The sequence below is a fragment of the Puma concolor genome, chromosome A2 (assembly GCF_028749965.1).
Source record: "Puma concolor isolate L17-30 chromosome A2, mPumCon1.1.hap2, whole genome shotgun sequence".
In the NCBI taxonomy this organism is placed as follows: domain Eukaryota; kingdom Metazoa; phylum Chordata; class Mammalia; order Carnivora; family Felidae; genus Puma; species Puma concolor.
Window position 1 is genome coordinate 153,341,051 of NC_141668.1, and position 21,033 is coordinate 153,362,083.

A 21,033-nucleotide genomic window follows, 5' to 3' on the forward strand; every position below is an offset into this window, starting at 1 on the left:
CATTTCTATTAAATTTTGAAGGTATACAGCAGTTAAGTATTTTTGATACTGTGTATGAAGGTTAAAAAAAACCATTTTTTTTTTCCATAAAGTACAAGAGCAACCAATGTCACTATTGAGTAAAAGTAAAAACTGGGATACTTTCTTAAATTAGTCCAAAGTGGCATTTTAGGAACTTAGTTGTAGGCTGCTGCGCTGACACCATGACAAACCAAAGTGTAGGGTTGGGTCTGGTTTTGTTTCGGTTTTCTTTTCAGTATCCAGTGTCCGTGGATTAAGTTCTGGAAGTGTTCCAATTGTAAGGCAGGGATCTGTTTGGATTCCACCACGGGTATGCTTCTTGGGTTGGATGCTAGAGGGTGAGGCATGTTTTGCCAGACCCATGTCGACTACCTAGTATTCATCAAGATCAAAAAATTCATCATCTCTTCCTTGGTATTCCATTCCTTGGAAATCTACTTGGTACCACAGAATACCTCCAGTTCCACCAAATCCTTTCACAAAGTGGGATCCTTCTTGTGACTTATGTGTGACAGTTTCCAACATAGCTCCAAATTTTTTATAGTTGTTAGCAAACCATTCCAGCAGGGGCATGCTTTCAGTCATCTTGTGTTCTTGTCCTGTCTCTTTGTGAAATGAGATTTATCCTTCTCTTGTTCTGGAGTTAGATAGAGAATTTTCTCCTCTTCTGTGGCTTGGCAATAAAGAACATATCTCATTATATCCAGATTTTCATAGGCTATTAGAATCTCTACAGCTCCCATTTATAAAGCCTTTAGTGTATCTTCAATTCCAAAACAGTACTTCCCTGTGTCCTGACTGATTCATCGAAGTATCATCCTGTTTTCTTCTCTTGAAGAATGAATCACACGTTGGAGAGGACTTCAGTAGTTAACTCAGTAGCTTGGTTCAATCCATTTTCACCACCATAGGATATATCAACTAATTTTAAAACTTGATTGCAACCTCTGATCAAACCTATCAGATTGACTTAGTTCACTTTTAAAGTCAGCTGATCCGGCTAAAAGAAGACCAGCCACATTCACTTTGTCTGCAGAAATAAACAGCTGTACAGCAGTCTTAGCTACTTTCCGAACATAGTTATGTCACTTTTCCATTCTTAAATGAACAAAACACAAGGCTGACTGATCTCCTCTATCATGTTTCTTTGGGAGATCCACAGTAAATTTGTGTAGGACTTCTCTTGTGTTTCCTTGGAGTGTGCCAAAAAGTGTACCACTACCGTCTATTACAATGAAGCCAAACTTGCTGTCATCCGAAGGTAGTGCTGTAAGAGCCTCTGTATGGAATTTGTTGTCACACAAGTACAACAATGTATTAATTGGTTTGAAAAGTTCAAAGTCAATGTTGACTTTCTTTTCCTTTCCTTCTTGTGTTACAATGGTACCACAGTAAACAACGAGGCCATTTGGAGGTACTTTGTTATAAAGTTTGAGTTTTTGTTGTATGGATGTAATTAATGGCTCTCAGGACTGAAAGGCGGTTTACTCATGACTTAATGTTAGATGCAGTTCCAAACTCATCTGCTAACACTTTTGCCACTTGGGAAATCTGATCTTTGGGAGAAATGATCAATGATAACCATGCTTGTGTCATTGCCGCGGGCTGCCTCGAAGCTCTTGGTGAGCTTCTTGATCTTCCAGATCTCCACATTCCTGTCAGCACACTGGGGTCGTCTGCCATTTTCTTGTCTCCTCCTCCCTAACAGCCCAGTCCTGGGTGGCAGCGGCTGCTCCTCCCCACCAGCAGCTCTGACATAGGACACTGGCTCCCTCTCTCCAGGCAGTTGCATGTGTTGGAATCTGCTCACATGGGCCTGTCTAAAGTTTATTTTATTTTGAGGTGGAGACAGAATCCCAAGCAGGCTCTGCGCTGTCAGCACAGATCTCAACAAGATGCTCAAAACCATGAACTATGAGATCATGACCTGAGCCGAAGCCAGGAGTTGGATGCTTAACCAACTGAGCTACCTAGGTGTCCTGAGTCTAAATTCTTCTACATGTGAATATATGGTTTCCCCCAGCACTGTTTAGTGAAAAGACTGTCCTTTTTCATAGAATATTTTGGTACCATGTCAAAAATCAATTGGCCATATTTGTGAAGGTTTATTTCTGGTGTCTTTATCTTATCCCATTTGTTTATTATTATTTTCTTTTTAAAATTTAATTTATTTTTTTAATTTACATCCAAGTTAGTATATAGTACAACAGTGATTTCAGGAGTAGATTCCTTAATGCTCCTTACCCGTTAGCCTGTCCCCCCGTCCCACAGCCCCTCCAGTAACCCTCTGTTTGTTCTACATATTTAAGAGTCTCTTATGTTTTGTCCCCCTCCCTGTTTTTATATTATTTTTGCTTCCCTTATGTTCATCTATTTTGTATCTTAAAGTCCTCATAGGAGTGAAGTCATATTTGTCTTTCTCTAATTCCACTTAGCAGAATACCCTCCAGTTCCATCCATGTAGTTGCACATAGCAAGATTTCATTTCTTTTTGATTGACAAGTAATACTCCATTTTGTGTATGTATGTATATATATGTGTATGTATATGTATACATACACACCACATATTCTTCATCCACTGGACATTTGGGCTTTTTCCATACTTTGGCTATTGTCGATAGTGCTACTATAAACATGGGGGTGCATGTGTCCTTTCGAAACAGCACACTTGTACCAACCCTTGGATAAATACTGAGTAGTGCAATTGCTGGGTCGTAGGGTAGTTCTAGTTTTAATTTTTTGAGGAACCTCCATACTGTTTTCCAGAGTAGCTGCACCAGTTTGCATTCCCACTAGCAATGCAAAAGAGATCCTCTCTTTCCGCATCCTTGCCAACATCTGTCGTTGCCTGAGTTGTTAATGTTAGCCATTCTGACAGGTGTGAGGTGGTATCTCATTGTGGTTTTGATTTGTATTTCCCCAATGATGAGTGATGTGGAGCATTTTTTCATGTGTCAGTTGGTCATCTGGATGTCTTCTTTGGAGAAGTGTCTATTCATGTCTTTTGCCCATTTCTTCACTGGATTATTTGTTTTTTTGGGTGTTGAGTTTGATAAGTTCTTTATAGATTTTGGATACTAACCCTTTATCTGGTATGTCATTTGTAAATATCTTCTTCCAATCTGTAGGTTGCCTTTTAGTTTTGCTGATTGTTTCCTTCGCTGTGCAGAAGCTTTTTATTTTGGTCCCAGTAGTGCATTTTTGCTCTTGTTTCCCTTGCCTCTGGAGACATGTTGAGTAAGAAGTTGCTGCAGCCAGGGTCAGAGAGGTTTTTGCCTGCTTTCTCCTCGAGGATTTTGATGGCTTCCTGTCTTACACTTAGGTCTTTCATCCATTTTGAGTTTATTTTTGTGTGTGGTGTAAGAAAGTGTTCCAGGTTCATTTTTCTGCATGTCTCCGTCCAGTTTTCCCAGCACCGCTTGCTGACGAGACTGTCTTTATTCCATTGGATAGTCTTTCCCGCTTTGTCAAAGATTAGTTGCCCATACATTTGTGGGCCCATTTCTGGGTTCTCTATTCTGTTTAATTGGTCTGAGTGTCTGTTTTTGTGCCATTATTATTATTTTTATTTTAAATATTTATTTTGAGAGAGAGGTGTACAAGCTTGCACGTGAGCAGGGGTGGGGCAGGGAGAGATTTCTAAGCAGGCTCTGTGCTGTCCTTGCAGAGCCCGGCACTGCGGCTCAATCCCATGTACCATGAGATCATGACCTGAGCCGAAATCAAGAGTCAGACACCTAACTGAGCCACCCAGGGGTCCCTGTGTATTTTTAAAATTTTTTTTTTTAATTTTTTTTTTTTTCAACGTTTATTTATTTTTGGGACAGAGAGAGAGACAGAGCATGAACGGGGGAGGGGCAGAGAGAGAGGGAGACACAGAATTGGAAACAGGCTCCAGGCTCTGAGCCATCAGCCCAGAGCCCGACGCGGGGCTCGAACCCACGGACCGCGAGAGCGTGACCTGGCTGAAGTCGGACGCTTAACCGACTGCGCCACCCAGGCGCCCCTATTTTTAAAATTTTTAAGTAATCTCTGCATCCAGTGTGGGGCTCAAACTCATGACCCTGAGATCAAGAGTCTTATGCCCCACTGACCCAGCCAGCCAGACGCCCTTCTGTAGATCATTTTGTACAGTACTGTTATATTAAAAGTATCAAGTCCTTGGGGTGACTGGTGGCTCAGTCAGATGAACGTCCAACTCTTGGTTTAGGCTCAGGTCATGATCCCAGTGTCTCTCTCTTTCCCTCTCCCTTGCTCATGCTCACTCTCTCTTAAAGTCAAGTCCTTAAATTCATGAACATCGGATATCTTTTCATTCACCTTTGAATACCTTTTCCTGTGTTTATTGGCCATTTTAGAAAGCTGCTTTTTTGAAAAAGGATTACTTTGGACTAAAATTCAATCTGATTGGAGAAATAAGATTCCTATGAAACATTCTAAAATGTAGATTGAGATTTTATAATAGAAGCCGAAAGAGTAGCTCAGACAATCACTAAGAAGCAGATAAAAAGATTTCAGAGAAATTATAAGACTCAGTAAAATTTAGCTCTGGGTACGTGGTGGGTAGGTACTTCATTTTACCCATACAGTAAAGCTACACATACACTAACTCAGAGGTTCTTAAAGTTGAGCATGAGTCAGAATTACCTGGAGGGCTTGTTTAAACCCAGATTAATGGACTCACTCTTAGAAGTTCTGATTCAGTAGGTTTGTAGTCAGAGCTGAGAATTTGCATTTCTTTCAGGTTGTCAGGTGAGGTTGATAGCACTAGTCTGAGGACCACTTTCAGAACCACTAACTGAAACCCAGGATTCTTAAGGAAATAGCAGCTAGTTGAAGTGTTATGGCTAGATACTTGCCTTAACAAGTTATTTTGTTAATTGAAAAATAATGATTTTAGGATTAAAAATATAGGGCATTAGGTCAGTCATTAGTGTCTTACAGTATTTACTTTTTGTCCAGTGAGCAGTTGTTACTAATTTCCAATTCAGTTAAACTAGGAAGGCTAGAATGTTGTATACTAAATTCTAGGCTAAATGAGCACTCCAGAAAGCCTTCAGGAAGCTATTTAGACATATATGCATCTACATCATGGTCACAGAAACATGAAGAAATTACCAGACTGCTATGTGAAATGGAGACAATTGAATGTTAATGTGTGATTGTGGTTTACCTGCCCCAAGTGCAGGAAGCAGCCACTCTTAACTGCTAAAAAATGTCTGATGGACAGACCACTTCCACACTGCAACTAGATGAGCAAGGCAGGCAGGAGTGCAAATAGGCTGTAGTTACCACAGGAAATCATCAGACTTGTAAAAACAAGTGTGAAAAGGGGTGGCTACCACTTATCAGTCTTACTGTAGCGGAGTTTCCTGTAGCTACGTAAGCCACAACCCTTGCTTGACATCCATCTGTCCCCCAGTGAGAGTAAGCAGACTTAAGACACACTAGAACCAAGAGTTGCTAACTTCATAGCAATTCAAACATACTTGATGTTTGGCAATTCTTTTCTTCCTTTTTTTATGTAAATGACATTCTAAAAAGAATGGGTGCAAAAAAAATCATAAAAGGCTAGGAAACATGAAATAAATGTAACATAGGTTTAGAACCACAAGACTTAAAAAAAAAAAAAAAGTAATCTCTACCCCCAACATAAGACTTGAACTCATAACCCCAGTATCAGGACTTGCATGCTCTGTCTAGTGAGCCAGCAAAGTGCCCCAAAACCATAGGACTTTGGATCAAAAAATCAAAAACTCAATGAGAAATAATTGAAGAGTAATCAATCCTCCTAAGTTACATTTTTTTTTTTTTAATTTTTAATGTTTGTTTTTGAGAGAGAGAACATGAGTCAGGGAGGGGCAGAGAGAGGGAGACACAGAATCTGAAGCAGGCTCCAGGCTCTGAGCTGTCAGCACAGAGCCCAACCTGGGGCTCAAACCCACAAACCACGAGATCCTGACCTGAGCCGAAATCAGACGCTAAACCAGCTGAGCCACCCAGGCAACCCCTAAGTTACATATTGACTTAATTTTTAACAATGTCACTAATGTTTACTTGGGTAGGCAAAGGAGAAAAGGACACTACGAGCTATAGGATTGCTTCTTGACATTTGAGGGTGAGGAAGGAGGGCAAGAAAGTGGAGTGTTTAGAAATAGGGACTCTGGAACAGATTGCTTATTTGTTCAGTGTCCATTTCTGCCCCTTACTGGCTAGTAATCCAGTTAAGTTGAGCAAGTTAATCTTTCTGTATTTCAGTTTCCTTATCTATGAAATGAGAATGCTAGGCTCTATCTCATAGGGCAGTTACGATTAAATGTGTAAATAAAAAGTAAAAAAGTTTGTAATAGCATTTTTAAGTGTTTACTATTTCTGGCATTTCCCTATTATTTTCTACAAAGTGGTGAGAGACCAGGCTTCTCCACCTTTAAATATATATGGGTTTAGGCATATGTAAGGAGAAGAAGGAAGCTGGGAAGGAGAGGACTGCAAAAAACAAAAGATGACCTAAATAAATGGAAAGACATCTTGTCTTCGTGGATTTGAAGACTTAATACTGTAAAGGTGGTAATAATTCTCAAATTGATCTATAGATTCAGTGCAGTCCTTATTAAAAACCTCAGCTGCCTTCTTTGCAAAAATCAATAAGCTGCTCCTAAAATTCATTTGGAAATCCAGGGGACCCAGAATAGCCAAAACAATCTAGAAGACAGAACAGTTGGAGGACTCACACCTCCTGGTTTCAAAACTTATTACAAATCAACAGTAATCAAGACATAAGAATTAAAACTATACAACGCTTAGAAAAAAGCATTAGGGGGTGCCTGGGTGGCTCAGTCAGTTGGGCGTCCAACTTCAGCTCAGATCCTGATCTCACTGTCCATGAGTTCGAGCCCTGCGTTGGGCTCTGTGCTGACTGCTCAGAGCCTGGAGCCTGTTTCAGATTCTGTGTCTCCCTCTCTCTCTGCCCCTCCCCCACTCATGCTCTGTCTCTGTCTCTGTCAAAAATAAACATTAAACAAATTTTTTTTAAAGAAAAAAGCATTAGGTTTTTCATGACGTTGGATTTGGCAGTGATTTCCTAGATATGACACAAATTACAGTAAAACTTTGGTTTGTGAACATAATACATTCCAGAAACATGCTTTGTAATCCAAAGCACTCGTATATCAAAGCGAATTTCAACGGGCGCCTGGGTGGCTCAGTCGGTTGAGCGTCCAACTTCAGCTCAGGTCATGATCTCACGGATTGTGAGTTCGAGCCCCGCATCGGGCTCTGTGCTGACAGCTCAGAGCCTGGAGCCTGCTTCTGCTTCTGCTTCTGTGTCTCCCTCTCTCTCTGCCCCTAACCCACTCGCATTCTGTCTCTGTCTCTCTCAAAAATAAATAAACATTAAAAAAAAAAATTTTGGGGGCGCCTGGGTGGTGCAGTCGGTTAAGCATCTGACTTCAGCCAGGTCACGATCTCGCGGTCCGTGAGTTCGAGCCCCGCGTCGGGCTCTGGGCTGATGGCTCAGAGCCTGGAGCCTGTTTCCGATTCTGTGTCTCCCTCTCTCTCTCTCTGCCCCTCCCCCGTTCATGCTCTGTCTCTCTCTGTCCCAAAAATAAATAAACGTTGAAAAAAAAAAAATTAAAAAAAAAATTTTTTTTAAAGCGAATTTCAAGAACCATTGGCTCAGTTGTGATCATGTGACATTTAGCATCACAAACCACCCATATTGCAAGACACCACTCACTTATCAAGTTAAAATTTATTAGAAATGTTTGCTTATCTTGTGGAACACTCGCAGAACAAGTTATTCGCAATCCAAGGTTGTAGTATCAGCAGTCAAGGAAAAAATTAGATATTGGACTGTATCAAAATTAAAACCTTATGTGTCTCAAAGGACACTGTCAAGAAAGTGGAAACAAACAAAATAGTGGAAACAATCCAGTTCAAAAATGGGCAATGGATTTGAATAGATGTTTTCCCAAAGAAGATTTACAAATGGCCAATAAGCATAGGAAAAGATGCTCAACATTATTAGTCATTAGGGAAATGCAGATCAAAACCATATGAAATACAAGGGGCGCCTAGGTGGCTCAGTCAGTTAAGCATCCGACTTCAGCTCAGGTCACGATCTCTCAGCCATTCGTGAGTTCATGCCCCACGTTGGGCTCTGTGCTGACAGCTCAGAGCCTGGAGCCTGCTTCGGATTCTGTGTGTAACTCTCTCTCTCTCTCTGCCCCTCCCCTGCTTGTTCTCTCTCTCTCTCTCGCTCTCTCTCAAAAACCAAATAAAACATTAAAAAAAAAACCTCATATGAGATACCACTTCACACCCACTTAAATGGCAATAATTAAAAAAACAAAAAAGAAAATAACAAGTGTTGACAAGGATGTGGAGTAATTGGAATCTTTGTACATTGCCAATGGGAATGTAAAATGGTACAGCTATTGTAGGAAACATTTTGGCAGTTCTTAAAAAAACTAAACATAGAATGTCTAACAGTTCCACTCCTAGGTGTATATTTGTTCGAAGGAGTTGAAAGCAGAGACTTGAGCAGATACTTACTTGTATACCAGTGTTCATTGCAGCATTATTACAGTAGCTAAAAGGTGAAAGTAATGTCAAGTATCCATCAGCAGGTGACTGGACAAATAAAATGTGATATATCCACACAATGGAAAATTAGTGCAGCCATAAGAAGGAATGAAATTTGATACGTGCTACAACATCGATGAACATTAAACATTATGCTGTGTGAAGTAAGAACAAATGACAAATATTGTGTAATTTCATTTATATGAGATATGTAGAACAGGCAAATTTATAGAGACAGTAGATTAGAGTAGTTTATCAAGGGCTAAGGGGAGAGAAGAATGGGGAGTTACTGCTTAATGGTGATGTTTCTCTTTGAGGTGATGAAAAAGCTTTGAAAATAGATAATGGCAATGATTGCACAACATTGTAAATGTAATCATTGCTAGTGAATTGTTGTAAAGGAAAAAACATCTCCTGTTTGTATCTTTACTCTCAGTACGCCACTATAACATCTTCCATTTCTCATACTTCTGGTCACCAAATATGGAGGAGGGTCCCCCACCAAACATTTCTGCAACACTGACTGATGTCTTACAGTTCAGTTCAGTTCTGACACTATCTACCTGGAGTTAGCATCAGATCCCACAGGTTAAACATTCAGTCCCACAAGACTGCCCCACAGCTCCCCACTTCAGACCTCAGTAGCAAGTCCAGGTTGTTACCTGTATTTCTCACTGACTGAATATAAATTCCATGTTACCGTGATCTCTTCCTGGAAGCCAATTTTCCAGAACAGCTCACAGAACTCGGGAAAATATTTTGTTAGATTACCAGTTTATTGTAAAAGGATATAACCCAAGAACAGCCAGATGCATAGGGCAAGATATGTGGAAAGGGGTGCGTGGAGCTTGCTTGCCTGCCCACCCAAGATGTGCCGCTCTCTCAATCCCTGCACATCTCCACCAACCTGGAAGCTCTCTGAATCCTGCCCTTTGGTTTTTTGGAGGCTTTAAGTAGGCACAATTGATTAAATCATTGGCTTTTGGTGATTGCTTCAACATCCAGCCCCTCTTCTCTACCCTAGGTTGGGGGGCAGGCACTCAAAGTTGCAACTCCCTAATCACAAGGTTGGTTTTCCTGGCAACCAGCCCCCATCTTTAGGGATTTTCCAAAGTCACTTCACTGACATAAGCTCAGGTGTGGTTGAATAGAGTTTGTTATGAATCGTGAGACACTCCTTTCACTTTGATCGATCATCCCAGAGCTGTTTCAGGAACTGGAGCTATTTGAAGACAAAAGACCAAATATAACAAAAAATCCTCCCATTGTTCATGTAATTTAGGAAATTACAAGAGTTTCAGGAGCCATATGCCAGGAACAGAGACTAAGACCAAATATATATAAATCACAGTATTACAGTTGTATACTTAAAAATAGTTAAAATGGGGGGTGCCTGGGTGGCTCAGTCAGTTAAGCTTCTGACTTCAGCTCAGGTCATGATCCCATGATTCGTGGGTTCGAGCCCCATGTCGGGCTTTGTGCTGACAGCTCAGAGCCTGGAGCCTGTTTCAGATTCTCTCTCTCTCTCTCTCTCTCTCTCTCTCTCTCTCTCTCTCTCTTTCTCTCTCTCCCTCCCTCCCTCCCCCCCCTCCCCCCCCGTGTCTCCAAAAAGAAAAAAAAAAAAGGTAAAAAAAATTAGTTACAATGTCCTTGGGTGGCTCAGTCGGTTAAGCATCTCACTCATTTGGCTGAGGTCGTGATCGCGTTTGTGAGACCTAGCCCCATGTTGGGCTTTGCACTGACAGCACAGAGCATGCTTGGGATTCTTCCTTTCTGTCTCTTTCTTTCTTTCTTTCTTTCTCTTTTTCTCTCTCTGACTCACTCTCTGTGTCAAAAATGAATAAGTAAAACATAAAAAAAAATAGTTAAAATGGCAAATTTTGTTATATATTATCACAACTTCTAAACATTAGTAACGTAATATACCAAAACCCATTGAATTGTATAGTTTTCTCCAGCTTTATTAAGATCCTGACCTGAGCCTAAGTCAGATGTTTAAATGACTGACTCACCCAGGTGCCCCTCACTCAACAAATTCTTAACTGTTTGTTGTTGTTGTTTTGCTTTTTCATTCTGCTGAGTCCTGTAAAAAACTATGATTGCTGCAAGAAAAGTGATCAGAGAGTGCCAATGAGTCAAGTTTTTAGGAGTACTTTTGGGATACATGCTCCTTCTTTGAGTTTTTGTTTCTCTTTATAAGCATCCCATTCAGCATGTCCTTGCCCCATTAGTTATGCAACTCCAAGTGGGAAAGGCCAAGCAAGATGTGGTACCTGTTCTGAAGGAGCTTAAACTCCAGGAATGGATATGAGTCAAGTACACAAGAAATATAACTGCTGTCTCTCTCTCATAGAGTAGGATGTGATTGAATGTAAGTACCAAGAGAGGACCAAAGCCCTGCTTAGAGGCAACATTTGATTTTCGGGGGTGGAAAATGTAGGACCAGAAATAAGAAATGGGCTTTGGGGAGCGCCTGGCTGGCTTAGTTCGTAGAGCATGTGACTCTTGATCATGAGTTCAAACCCCACAGTGGGCGTAGAGATTATTTAAAAATAAAATTAAAAAAAAAAATCTTAAAAAATAAAAGGCTTTGGAACAGAAGGCAATATTAGGATGGACAGGTAAGGTGTTATTTTCTGAAGAAAGGAAGAAAAAATTCAAATAAGGCATTACTTTGAGCTGAGGTGGGGGGGTGGTTTACAAGGCCAGTTAGTGGAATTAGGTATGTGATAAAGATGAGAGAGAAGATGAAAGGAGAAAATAGGCTGCTTTAGTATTTTAAAGGACCCTCATGGTAAGGCTGAGGAGTCTTGACCTGATTTTGGCATTGAGGACCTTCTGAAGGCCCTTGAGCAAAGGCAGAATGGGCTGAAGCCCAGACATAGGAATGGAGAATTTGGCTACAGCAAGCAGGATAGAAGGGAGGTGAGACCAGTTGGAATTTTGCCTTCTTCCCAGATAGGCAGTACTGAAGACTTGAGTTGGAACAATGATTATGGGAACTCAAAGTGGGTGGTGGTAGTGGTGGAAGGGAGACCCATGAAGGGGCAGAATTCCTCAGAACTTGAAAGCAGTCTTGCTGTGAGGAGCAAAGAAAAGAAAGTAAGATAATTGTTTAACCACAAGGTTTCTACAATGAGTTGAGTACCTTAGGAATGTAATTTTGTTTTCATCACCAAGACTGAGGTAACTGGAAAGAGAAGATTTGACAGAGATTGGGATGATGTCTGGGAGATGTTGAATTTGAGGTGCCAGTGGAGCATAGAGTGGAGGTGTATCAGGAGTTTTAGAACAGGGACTGGGTCAGAGAAAGATTTGGGAATGACATTTCATAAAAGTAGTTTTTGAAGAATTGAGATCCCCGGATAATAAAGTATAAGGAGAATGAGGGAAAAGCCCAGTCTTAGGGGAGTGATTAGGCGTGGAGGCTGTAGCTAAGGAGACAGACAACAGAGATCATATTTTGTTAGGGAGGTAAGTTACAACAAAAAATATCAAGGAGAATACAGACTGGATTTTGTGAAGGTAGGTCATTGGTGACTTCTGAGAAAGTTTCAGAAGTTTGGGCAGAAAGTAGATGGGAGGAATTTTAAGCAAGCCAGTATGAAGCTGCAGAAATGTATACCTTTTCTTTGAACAGGCCAGAGAGAGAAAGGTAACCAGAAGTAAGCATGGATGTGGGAAGATTTATTATTTTAAAATAGGGGCATTCTGCACTTTATTGTAGACTGAGAGAAGGAAGCCATTAGAGAGGGAGAGATGAAGGAGGTGTGTGATACCACAAGTGGCAATACTATATAAATTAAAAAGAGGACATGAGGTTAAGGCTGGCAGCGGGGGAGACCTTAGTAGTAGGAGTTGTTATTCACTGAGTGCCTCTGGTGATGCCAGACCCCATAAGAGATGTTTGTTGAGATACCTCACCCCCTCGGGTGCTGCCCTGGAGGCCTCAGGTGTGGCTCCTGACAGTGAGTGAGCTGTCTGTCCTTGTGTCTTTTGAGTATGAAGCATGGGATCACATGGGATACTGCATGTAGCCCTTCTCTTGCTTTTCTTGGACACCTGTTTCTATTTGCATATGGGTGAGAAATATGTTAAAATATTGGTTGTTTTTGTTAACAGTAACTGCTTAATTTGCCAAAATTTAGTCCACAACCAAAACACAGTTTTTTGAGATTGTGGGAGAGACTGGTCTTGTAATGGCAGATAACATAAATTGGAGTAGGTATTTTCTGTGCCCTCTCAGCACCATCAGAGATCTCCTTTTGTCATTTCTTTTTCCTTTCAACTTTTGTGAGGGCGGCACAGTAACCTACATAAAGATTTTGAACCAATGAAATAAATTTACAGTCCTTTACATATTGTTACAGGTGTCTTAAATAGATATGTTATAGCTGATGGTTACTGAAAAAATAAACCTTTACTCAAAGCTCTTAAGAATTATTTCTGAGACTGTATTCAGCCTAGAAAATGACACATCTGGCAGAGAGACTGCAGAGAGCTCAGCGTGATTTCCTTTCAAGCTGGCAAGCCATGTACTTGAAAAAGATGCTAGATTATAGCAAAGTTAAAGGAAAGACTAGAGTAAATTTTCCTGGGTCATTTCAGGAAATAACCTGATGTTTGTACTTTTCACTTCTTGTCAACAACTTTGGTTGAATGGCCAGACTGCCAGAAATCATCTTGTAATTCTAGGCTTTTATTTTCATTTTGTCCCGTAATCACTTGTAATTTCTGTCTTCCTCAGCAGTAGGGGCTGATTGGTTTTACACTTCTCCTGGGCCACATGTTCCATAAGGAAAAAGTTCCAGAGCCTTTTTGGTTCTCCCTGGCATTTTCATTTTGTGTGTCTTTAACCACATTAGATTGAGAGAGATTATTTCTTGAGAATTGAGTGCCTTCTAGGAAGGATGTATTCAAAGCTGGCAGCCTTTTTTTGAACCAGGGATTTCCTGATGAATTTTGTGTCCTGTGAGGCTCTGGTTGTTTGACTTTGGGCACAAACCGATACAAACTAGGCCTGAAGAAATGTATAGAGTATATAAAATCATGAAGTGATTTTGAGAGCATGAGAAAAACAGAAAATGATATATGAATTCTATCAAGATGTTTGCAGTCAGACTAAACATAGAGGAACAATTTTTAAGAGAGAAATCCATTAATGTTTGTGCCCTGGATTCTGAAAATGAGGTAATCTATCTCCTTTCTCATTCAAAGAAATGTTTTTTGATTTTTTTATTTTCTTCTATTTAATACTTACTACATGCCCACTAAAGTACCAAACCACATAAAGCCGCAAAGAAATGTAAGATAGGTTATTTGCTCTGAGATGATTTGCAGTCTGGTTGGAAGACAAAACACACGGGAAACAAGTATAGGACCTTGAGGCAGGTCCCATATCCATTAGGAATCCAAAGCAAAAAGGGAAAGAGGGAGCTGAATGGGGTGGTCAGAGTGCCAGATTGTAGTTTAAAGTCTGGTCTCAACACAAAACTGTTTTGATTCCATGCTCCGATTGTTTGTTTTTTAAATTAAGCTCCAAGCCCAGTGTGGGGCTTGAATTTATGAACCTGAGATAAGAATCACATGTTTTGGGGGCACCTGGGTGGCTCAGTCGTTTGAGCATCCGACTTCGGCTCAGGTCATGATCTCATGGCTTGTGAGTTTGAGCCCTGCGTCAGGCCCTGGGCCGATAGCTCGGAGCCTGGAGCCTGTTTCGGATTCTGTGTCTCCCTCTCTCTGCCCCTCCCCTGTTCACACTCTGTCTCTGTCTCTCTCAAAAATAAATAAACATTAAAAAAATTTTTTTTTTTTTAAAGAATCACATGTTTTATGCTCTACTGACTGAGTGAACCTGGTGCCCCTGCATACTCCTGTTACTTAAAGAATGATATTGAGCACATTTCCTGTTTACCTATATGCTTAGTGTCATGCTTTCATTATTAGTATTATCCTCTATCTAATGCTTTTGTGTACAAAAAAAAAAAGATCCTTTAAAATCACTAGGTCATTTTATGGGTTTGATTAAAACTTTGTATTGCCTTTGTATATACTTAGCCAGGCACATATTCATTGCAGTATGTTAAGCATACCATGATGTCACAAATCAGTGATGGCAGCACTGTGAGCCCTTTCCATTATGGAATCTTCTCCTAAGGAGTTTATGCAATTTAAATTTAAAAAAGTTTTTTTTAATGTGTATTCATTTTTTGAGAGACAGAGTGTGTGTGAGCAGGGGAGGGGCAGAGAGAGGGGGACAGAGGATCTGAAGCAGGCTCTGCGCTGACAGCAGGAAGCCCGATGTGGGGCTCAAACCCACAAACTGTGAGATCATGACCTGAGCCGAATTCGGATGCTCAAAATGACTGAGCCACCCAGGCACCCCTGCGATTTAAATTTTAAAGCTAAATTTCTTATGTTTTCTGGACTTAGAAAATGTGTTTCTCTTGTTTCCCTCATGTATCCCAGTGGGTTGTTGAATCCACTCCAGTTTGGGAAACATTCGCTTTAGACAACCTGGTTTTGTGGGTTTGTATTGTTGAGGATTAGTTTGACTACAAGTAACAAAGACCTGAAAAATACCATTTTATTTTTTTTATTATTTTTTTATTTTTTTTTTTAACGTTTATTTATTTTTGAGACAGAGAGAGACAGAGCATGAACAGGGGAGGGGCAGAGAGAGCGAGACACAGAATCGGAAACAGGCTCCAGGCTCTGAGCCATCAGCCCAGAGCCCGATGCGGGGCTCGAACTCCTGGACCGTGAGATCGTGACCTGAGCTGAAGTCGGACGCTTAACCGACTGAGCCACCCAGGCGCCCCTGAAAAATACCATTTTAAACAAGACAATTATTTTTCACAGAAAAGAAGTGTAGAAGTAGGCAGTCTGGGGCTGAGATGGTGACTCCCAAGAACAACTGGGATCCAGGCTCTTTCTACCTGTTATGCCTCCAACTCCAGAACGTGGTATTCATGTTCTTCATCCATACTTCTACATCCTCACATTCCAGGATGGCTGTTCAGAAAGCATTCCTGGTTCCAGGTTTAAGCAGCAGAAAGAAGGAAGGGGATGAAGAAGGGCATGTGACTTCACTTTAGGAAAGACTTCGTGGAAATCCCACAGGCACTGCTGATTACATCTCATGGGCTAGAACTTTGTACATGGCCATATCTAATTAAGGGAAGCTAAGAAATGTAGTCTTTTAGCTAGGCAACAAAGCACCCAGCTGGAAATTAGAATGCTGTTCTAAGAGGCAATGGTGGGAATTTGAGTGGCTGACAATTCGTCTCTGGCAAATGGAGGGATTTTGCAGGTTGTTTTGTTTTGTTTTGTTTTGTTTTGTAACAATAGCTTTATTAAAATACAATCCGTATATGTTACAATTCAACCATTTAAAGTATACAATTCAGTGTCATATATTCATAGTATATAGTGTATTCATAGAGACGTGCTCCATCTCCTAACAATTTGATCATCCTAAAAAGAAACCCCACCATTCCCTTAGTAATCATTTCCTTTCCTTTCTTTTCCAACTCCCTTCCTTAAGCAGACACCAGTTGACTTTGTATTTTCCTATTCTGGACATTTTATATAAAGGGAGTCATTTAATATGTGGTTCTTTGTGGCCGCCTTCTTTCACATATGTAATGTTTTCAGATTTCATCCATATTGTAGCATGTATTAGTACTTTTCTCTTTTTACTGCCTAATATTCCATTGTTTGGATATATATACTACATTTTATCTGTTCATTAGTTGTTGGATGTTTGGTTTGTTTCCACTCTTTGAATATGATGAGTATTTTCAATGCTGCTGCGAACATTTGTCCACAAGTTTTTGTATGGACATACGTTTTTGTTTTTCTCCGATGGTATGTCTAGGAATGGAATTGCTGGGTCATGTCTATTCAGATCCCTTGCCCATTTTTAAAGTGGATTCTTTGATTTTTTTTTTAATGTTTATTTATTTTTGAGACAGAGACAGAGCATGAATGGGGGAGGGTCAGAGAGAGAGGGAGACACAGAATCTGAAGCAGGCTCCAGGCTCTGAGCTGTCAGCACAGAGCCAGACGCGGGGCTCGAACTCACGGATCATGAGATCATGACCTGAGCCGAAGTCAGACGCTTAACCAACTGAGCCACCCAGGCGCCCTGGATTCTTTGATTTTTTTGTTATTAAGTTTGTAGTTCTTTATATATTCTGGATCCAAATCAACACCCTGAGCCAGACCACCCACCTAAGCTGCTGTTCTGTTGTATTGTAAGGTTCTTTATGTGTTCTAGATACAAGTCCCTTATTAGATATGTTATTTGTAAACATTTGCCAGTATTCTGTGGGTTGTCCTCTCATTTTTATTTACTTATTTATTTATTTTAAAGTAGGCCCTACACCCAACGTGGGGCTTGAACTCAGGACCCTGAGATCAAGAGTCATGTGCTCACTGGGGCGCCTAGGTGGCTGTCAGTTAAGCGTCTGACTTCAGCTCAGGACGTGATCTTGTGGTCCATGGGTTTGAGCCCCATGTCAGGCTCTGTGCGGACAGCTCAGTCCTGCTTCAGATTCTGTGTCTCCCTCTCTCTTTCTGCCCCTCTCCCACTCACACTCTGTCTCTCTCTCTCTCAAAAATAAATAAACAAAAAAAAAGAGAGAGAGAGTCATGTGCTCAGGGCACCTGGGTGGCTCAGTGGGTTAAGCATCTGACTTCGGCTGACTCTTGATTTTGGTTCAGGTCATGATCTCACAGTTTGTGAGTTTGAGCCCCATGTCAGGCTCTGTGCACCGCCCCCAGCCCCTGACTCTCTGAAATAAACTTACAAAAAAAAAAGAGTCACATGCCTTACCAGCTGAGCCAGCACATGCCTTACCAACTGAGCCAGCCAGGTGCCCCATGTCTTCTTGTTTTCTTTCTGTCTTTTTTAAGTTTATTTATTTTGAAAGCGAGAGTGCACATGCATGAGCAGGGCTTGTGGGCTCGAACCCACCAACTATGAGATCATGCCCTGAGATGATGATCAAGGACTGACCATTAAACTGACAGAGCCACCCAGGCACCCCTTGATGGTATCTCTTGAAGCACAAAAGTTGGTTGCTAATGATGAATATATTCTTTGTGTGTGTGTGTGTGTGTGTGTCAGAGAGAGAGAGAGAGAGAGAAGAGAGAGACTTAAGCAGGCTCCACACTCAGCACAGAGCCTGACTCTGGGCTTCATCCCAAGATCCCAGGATCATGACCTGAGCTGAAATCAAGAGTCAGTGGCTCAGTCGGTTGAGCATCTAACTTCGGCTCAGGTCATCATCTCACAGTTCATGAGTTTGAGCCCCGTATCAGGCTCACTGCTGTTAGTGCAGAGCCTGCTTCGGATCCTCTGACTCCCTCTCTCTCTGCCCTTCTCCCAGTTGCACTCTGTCTCAAAAATAAACAAACCACCATGGGGCGCCTGGGTGGCGCAGTCGGTTAAGCGTCCGACTTCAGCCAGGTCACGATCTCGCGGTCCGTGAGTTCGAGCCCCGCGTCAGGCTCTGGGCTGATGGCTCGGAGCCTGGAGCCTGTTTCTGATTCTGTGTCTCCCTCTCTCTCTGCCCCTCCCCCGTTCATGCTCTGTCTCTCTCTGTCCCAAAAATAAATAAAAAACGTTGAAAAAAAATTAAAAAAAAAAAATAAACAAACCATCAATCGATCAATCACAGTGGCCAGGAGCTGGAAGCTACCTGGTATCTATCCATGGATCAAAGGGCACTGTAGTATATACATACAATGGAATGTTATTCAGCCTTAAAAGGAAGTAAATTCTGACACATGATACAACATGTATGAACCTTGAAGACATTATGTTGGGTAAAATAAGCCAGTCACAAAAGGACAAATAGTGCTGATTCCACTTCCAAATGAGGTAGCATGAGACAGAAAGTAGAATGGTGGTTGTCAGGGGTGAGTAGGGAGAAAAGGGAGATAGGGAGTTAAATATTTTATGGTGTTAACTCTTACATTTGGGCTTATCCATTTTGAGTTGATTTTTGTATATGATTTGAGGTGTAGCATTCTGACTTTATTCTTTTGTATGGATCTATTCAGTTGTCTCAACACTATCTGTTGAAAATAGACTTTTTCCTCTAAAGACTGTCTTTCCTCCATCAAATTGTTTTGGCATCCTTGTTGAAAATCACTTTGACCCTAGGGGCACTTTGGTGGTTCAGCTGGTTAAGCATCAGACTCAGGTCATGATCTCACAGTTTGAGTTTGAGCTCTGCATCATGCTCTCTGCTATCAGCTCCAAGCCTGCTTTGATCCTCTGCCTCCCTCTCTCTTTGCCCCTCCCCCTCACTTGCACACATTCTCTCCTCTCTCTCTCTCTCTCTCTCTCTCTCTCTCTCGCTCGCTCAAAAATGAATAAACATTAAAAAAAAAAAACACTTGACTCTAAATGTGGGGGGTTATTTCTGGACTCTCAATTGATCACAGTGTCTGTCTTTATGACAGTGCAACACTATCTTGATTACTGTATCTTTGCAGTAAGTTTTGAAATCAGGAAGTGTGAGTCTTGCAACTTTGTTCTTCTTTTTCACTATTGTTTTAGCCATTCTGGGTCCATTGAATTTCTGTGTGAATTTTCTGTTCAGTTAGTCGATTTCTGCAAAGAAGCCAACTGGTATTTTGATAAGGATTGTCTTAAATCTGTAGAATAATTTGGAGGATGTTGTCATTTAACAGTATTGTCTTCCAATCTGGAAACACGAATGTCTTTTCATTTATTTAGATCTTTCTCTCAACAGTGTTTCAGAGTTTTCAGAGTATGTTTAGTACTTTTGTTAAATTTATCCCTATTCATTTTGAAGCTATTATAAGTGAAATTGTCTTAATTTCATTTTCAGTTTGTTCATTGCAAGGTTATAGAAATACAATTGATTTTTATATGTTCATCCTGTATCCTGCCACCTTGCTGAATTTGTTCTAATAATTTAATGGATTCCTTAGGATTTTCTATATATAAGATCATGTCATCTGCAAATTAGGATAGTATTACTTATTCATTTCCAATCTGGATGTTTTATTTCATTTTCTTGCTTAATTACTCTGGATAGAATCTCCAGTATCATGTTGGATAGAAGTGGCAAGAGTGGCCATTCTTGTCTTGTTCCTGATTTGGGGGGAAAGCTTTCAGTCTTTTTACCGTTAAGTATAACCTTAGTTGTGGGATTTTGGTATGACCTTTTGGTGTCAAGTGGAAAGGGGTACTAACATTTTGTATTTGGGTGTGCCAATAGAGGCTTGTTCCCTATGGTCAGAACAGTGTGTGTCATAGCCTGAGGCTATTAATAGCTTCTTGTTCATTTTAGATAACACCTTTGTCTCCTGTTTCAGCATGGCTGCCATCCGGAAGAAACTGGTGATTGTTGGTGATGGAGCCTGTGGCAAGACTTGCTTGCTCATCGTCTTCAGCAAGGACCAGTTCCCAGAGGTGTATGTACCCACAGTGTTTGAGAACTATGTGGCAGATATTGAAGTTGATGGAAAGCAGGTGAGTACACTTTCCTTAACAACTAGTATTGTTTTGCCTGTTAGGCTATTCATAGAGCCTGTAGAGAATTAGGCCTTTTTGTCTCTTCAGTATACAATATAATAACGAACATGTTTGAATGAGAAATTCATTCTGTTCTGGCATCTTAGCCCAACTTTATTCATTTTTAATTGCTATCATCTAGACTTTGCTCAATTCATATGTATTTTAGATGAAAAGCCTTAGTATATGTGGTCCTCGCAGCTTTATTTATATTTGAAATTTAGTTTGTTGCCAGACAGATAATGCTAAAATGAACCTCTTTGTATGGATGGACTTTTTTTTCCTCCCAGTCTGTCAATATTTCCTTAAGTGCTGAAGAATGAGATTACTACATCAAGAGGTCCTTATTTTGTGTCTCAAGGGGGGTGTATTGATCTTTACCACCAGCAGTATGACATTTAAACAACATACTCACATTTAAATTTTTTTTAAATGTTCATCTATTTTTGAGAGACAGAGTATGAGCAGGGGAGGGACAGAGAGGGAGATACAGAATCCGAAGCAGGCTCTCCAGGCTCCGAGCTGTCAGCACAGAGCCATATGCAGGGCTTGAACCCACAAACCGTGACGCGAAATCATGACCCAAGCTGAAGTTGGACACTCAACCAACTGAGCCACCCAGGCACCCCCTCACATTTAATTTTTTTAAATGTTTTTCACTTTAACATAAATAGGCTGCTACAGTTGCTTCAACTGCCTGTCATTGGCAATGAGGACAGTGTTTCTTCAGGTCTATCTTGAAAGTCCACTGGCAAGACTGAAGCAAAACTCTTCTGGAATTACAGTATATGTTTTTTGGGGTTTTTTTTTTAAGATTTTTTTTTTAAGTTTATTTATTTATTTTGAGAGACAGGGAGAGAAAGAAAGCAT

At 40.8% G+C, this 21,033-nt stretch overlaps 1 protein-coding gene and 1 pseudogene across 2 annotated transcripts in view; one reads left to right on the forward strand and one right to left on the reverse strand.

The window, feature by feature from the left end:
- The window catches only part of RHOA (ras homolog family member A), a 61,157-nt gene that overhangs the window by 28,494 nt on the left and 11,630 nt on the right, over window positions 1-21,033 (forward strand). For both annotated transcript variants that reach the window (XM_086698218.1, XM_086698219.1), the window contains one exon: window positions 19,965-20,121. In XM_086698218.1, the coding sequence (XP_086554344.1) occupies window positions 19,966-20,121 (156 nt within the window). In that variant the 5' untranslated portion in view covers window position 19,965. The remainder of the gene's footprint in view (window positions 1-19,964; window positions 20,122-21,033) is intronic.
- Window positions 152-1,704, reverse strand: LOC112853044 (eukaryotic peptide chain release factor subunit 1 pseudogene; annotated as a pseudogene).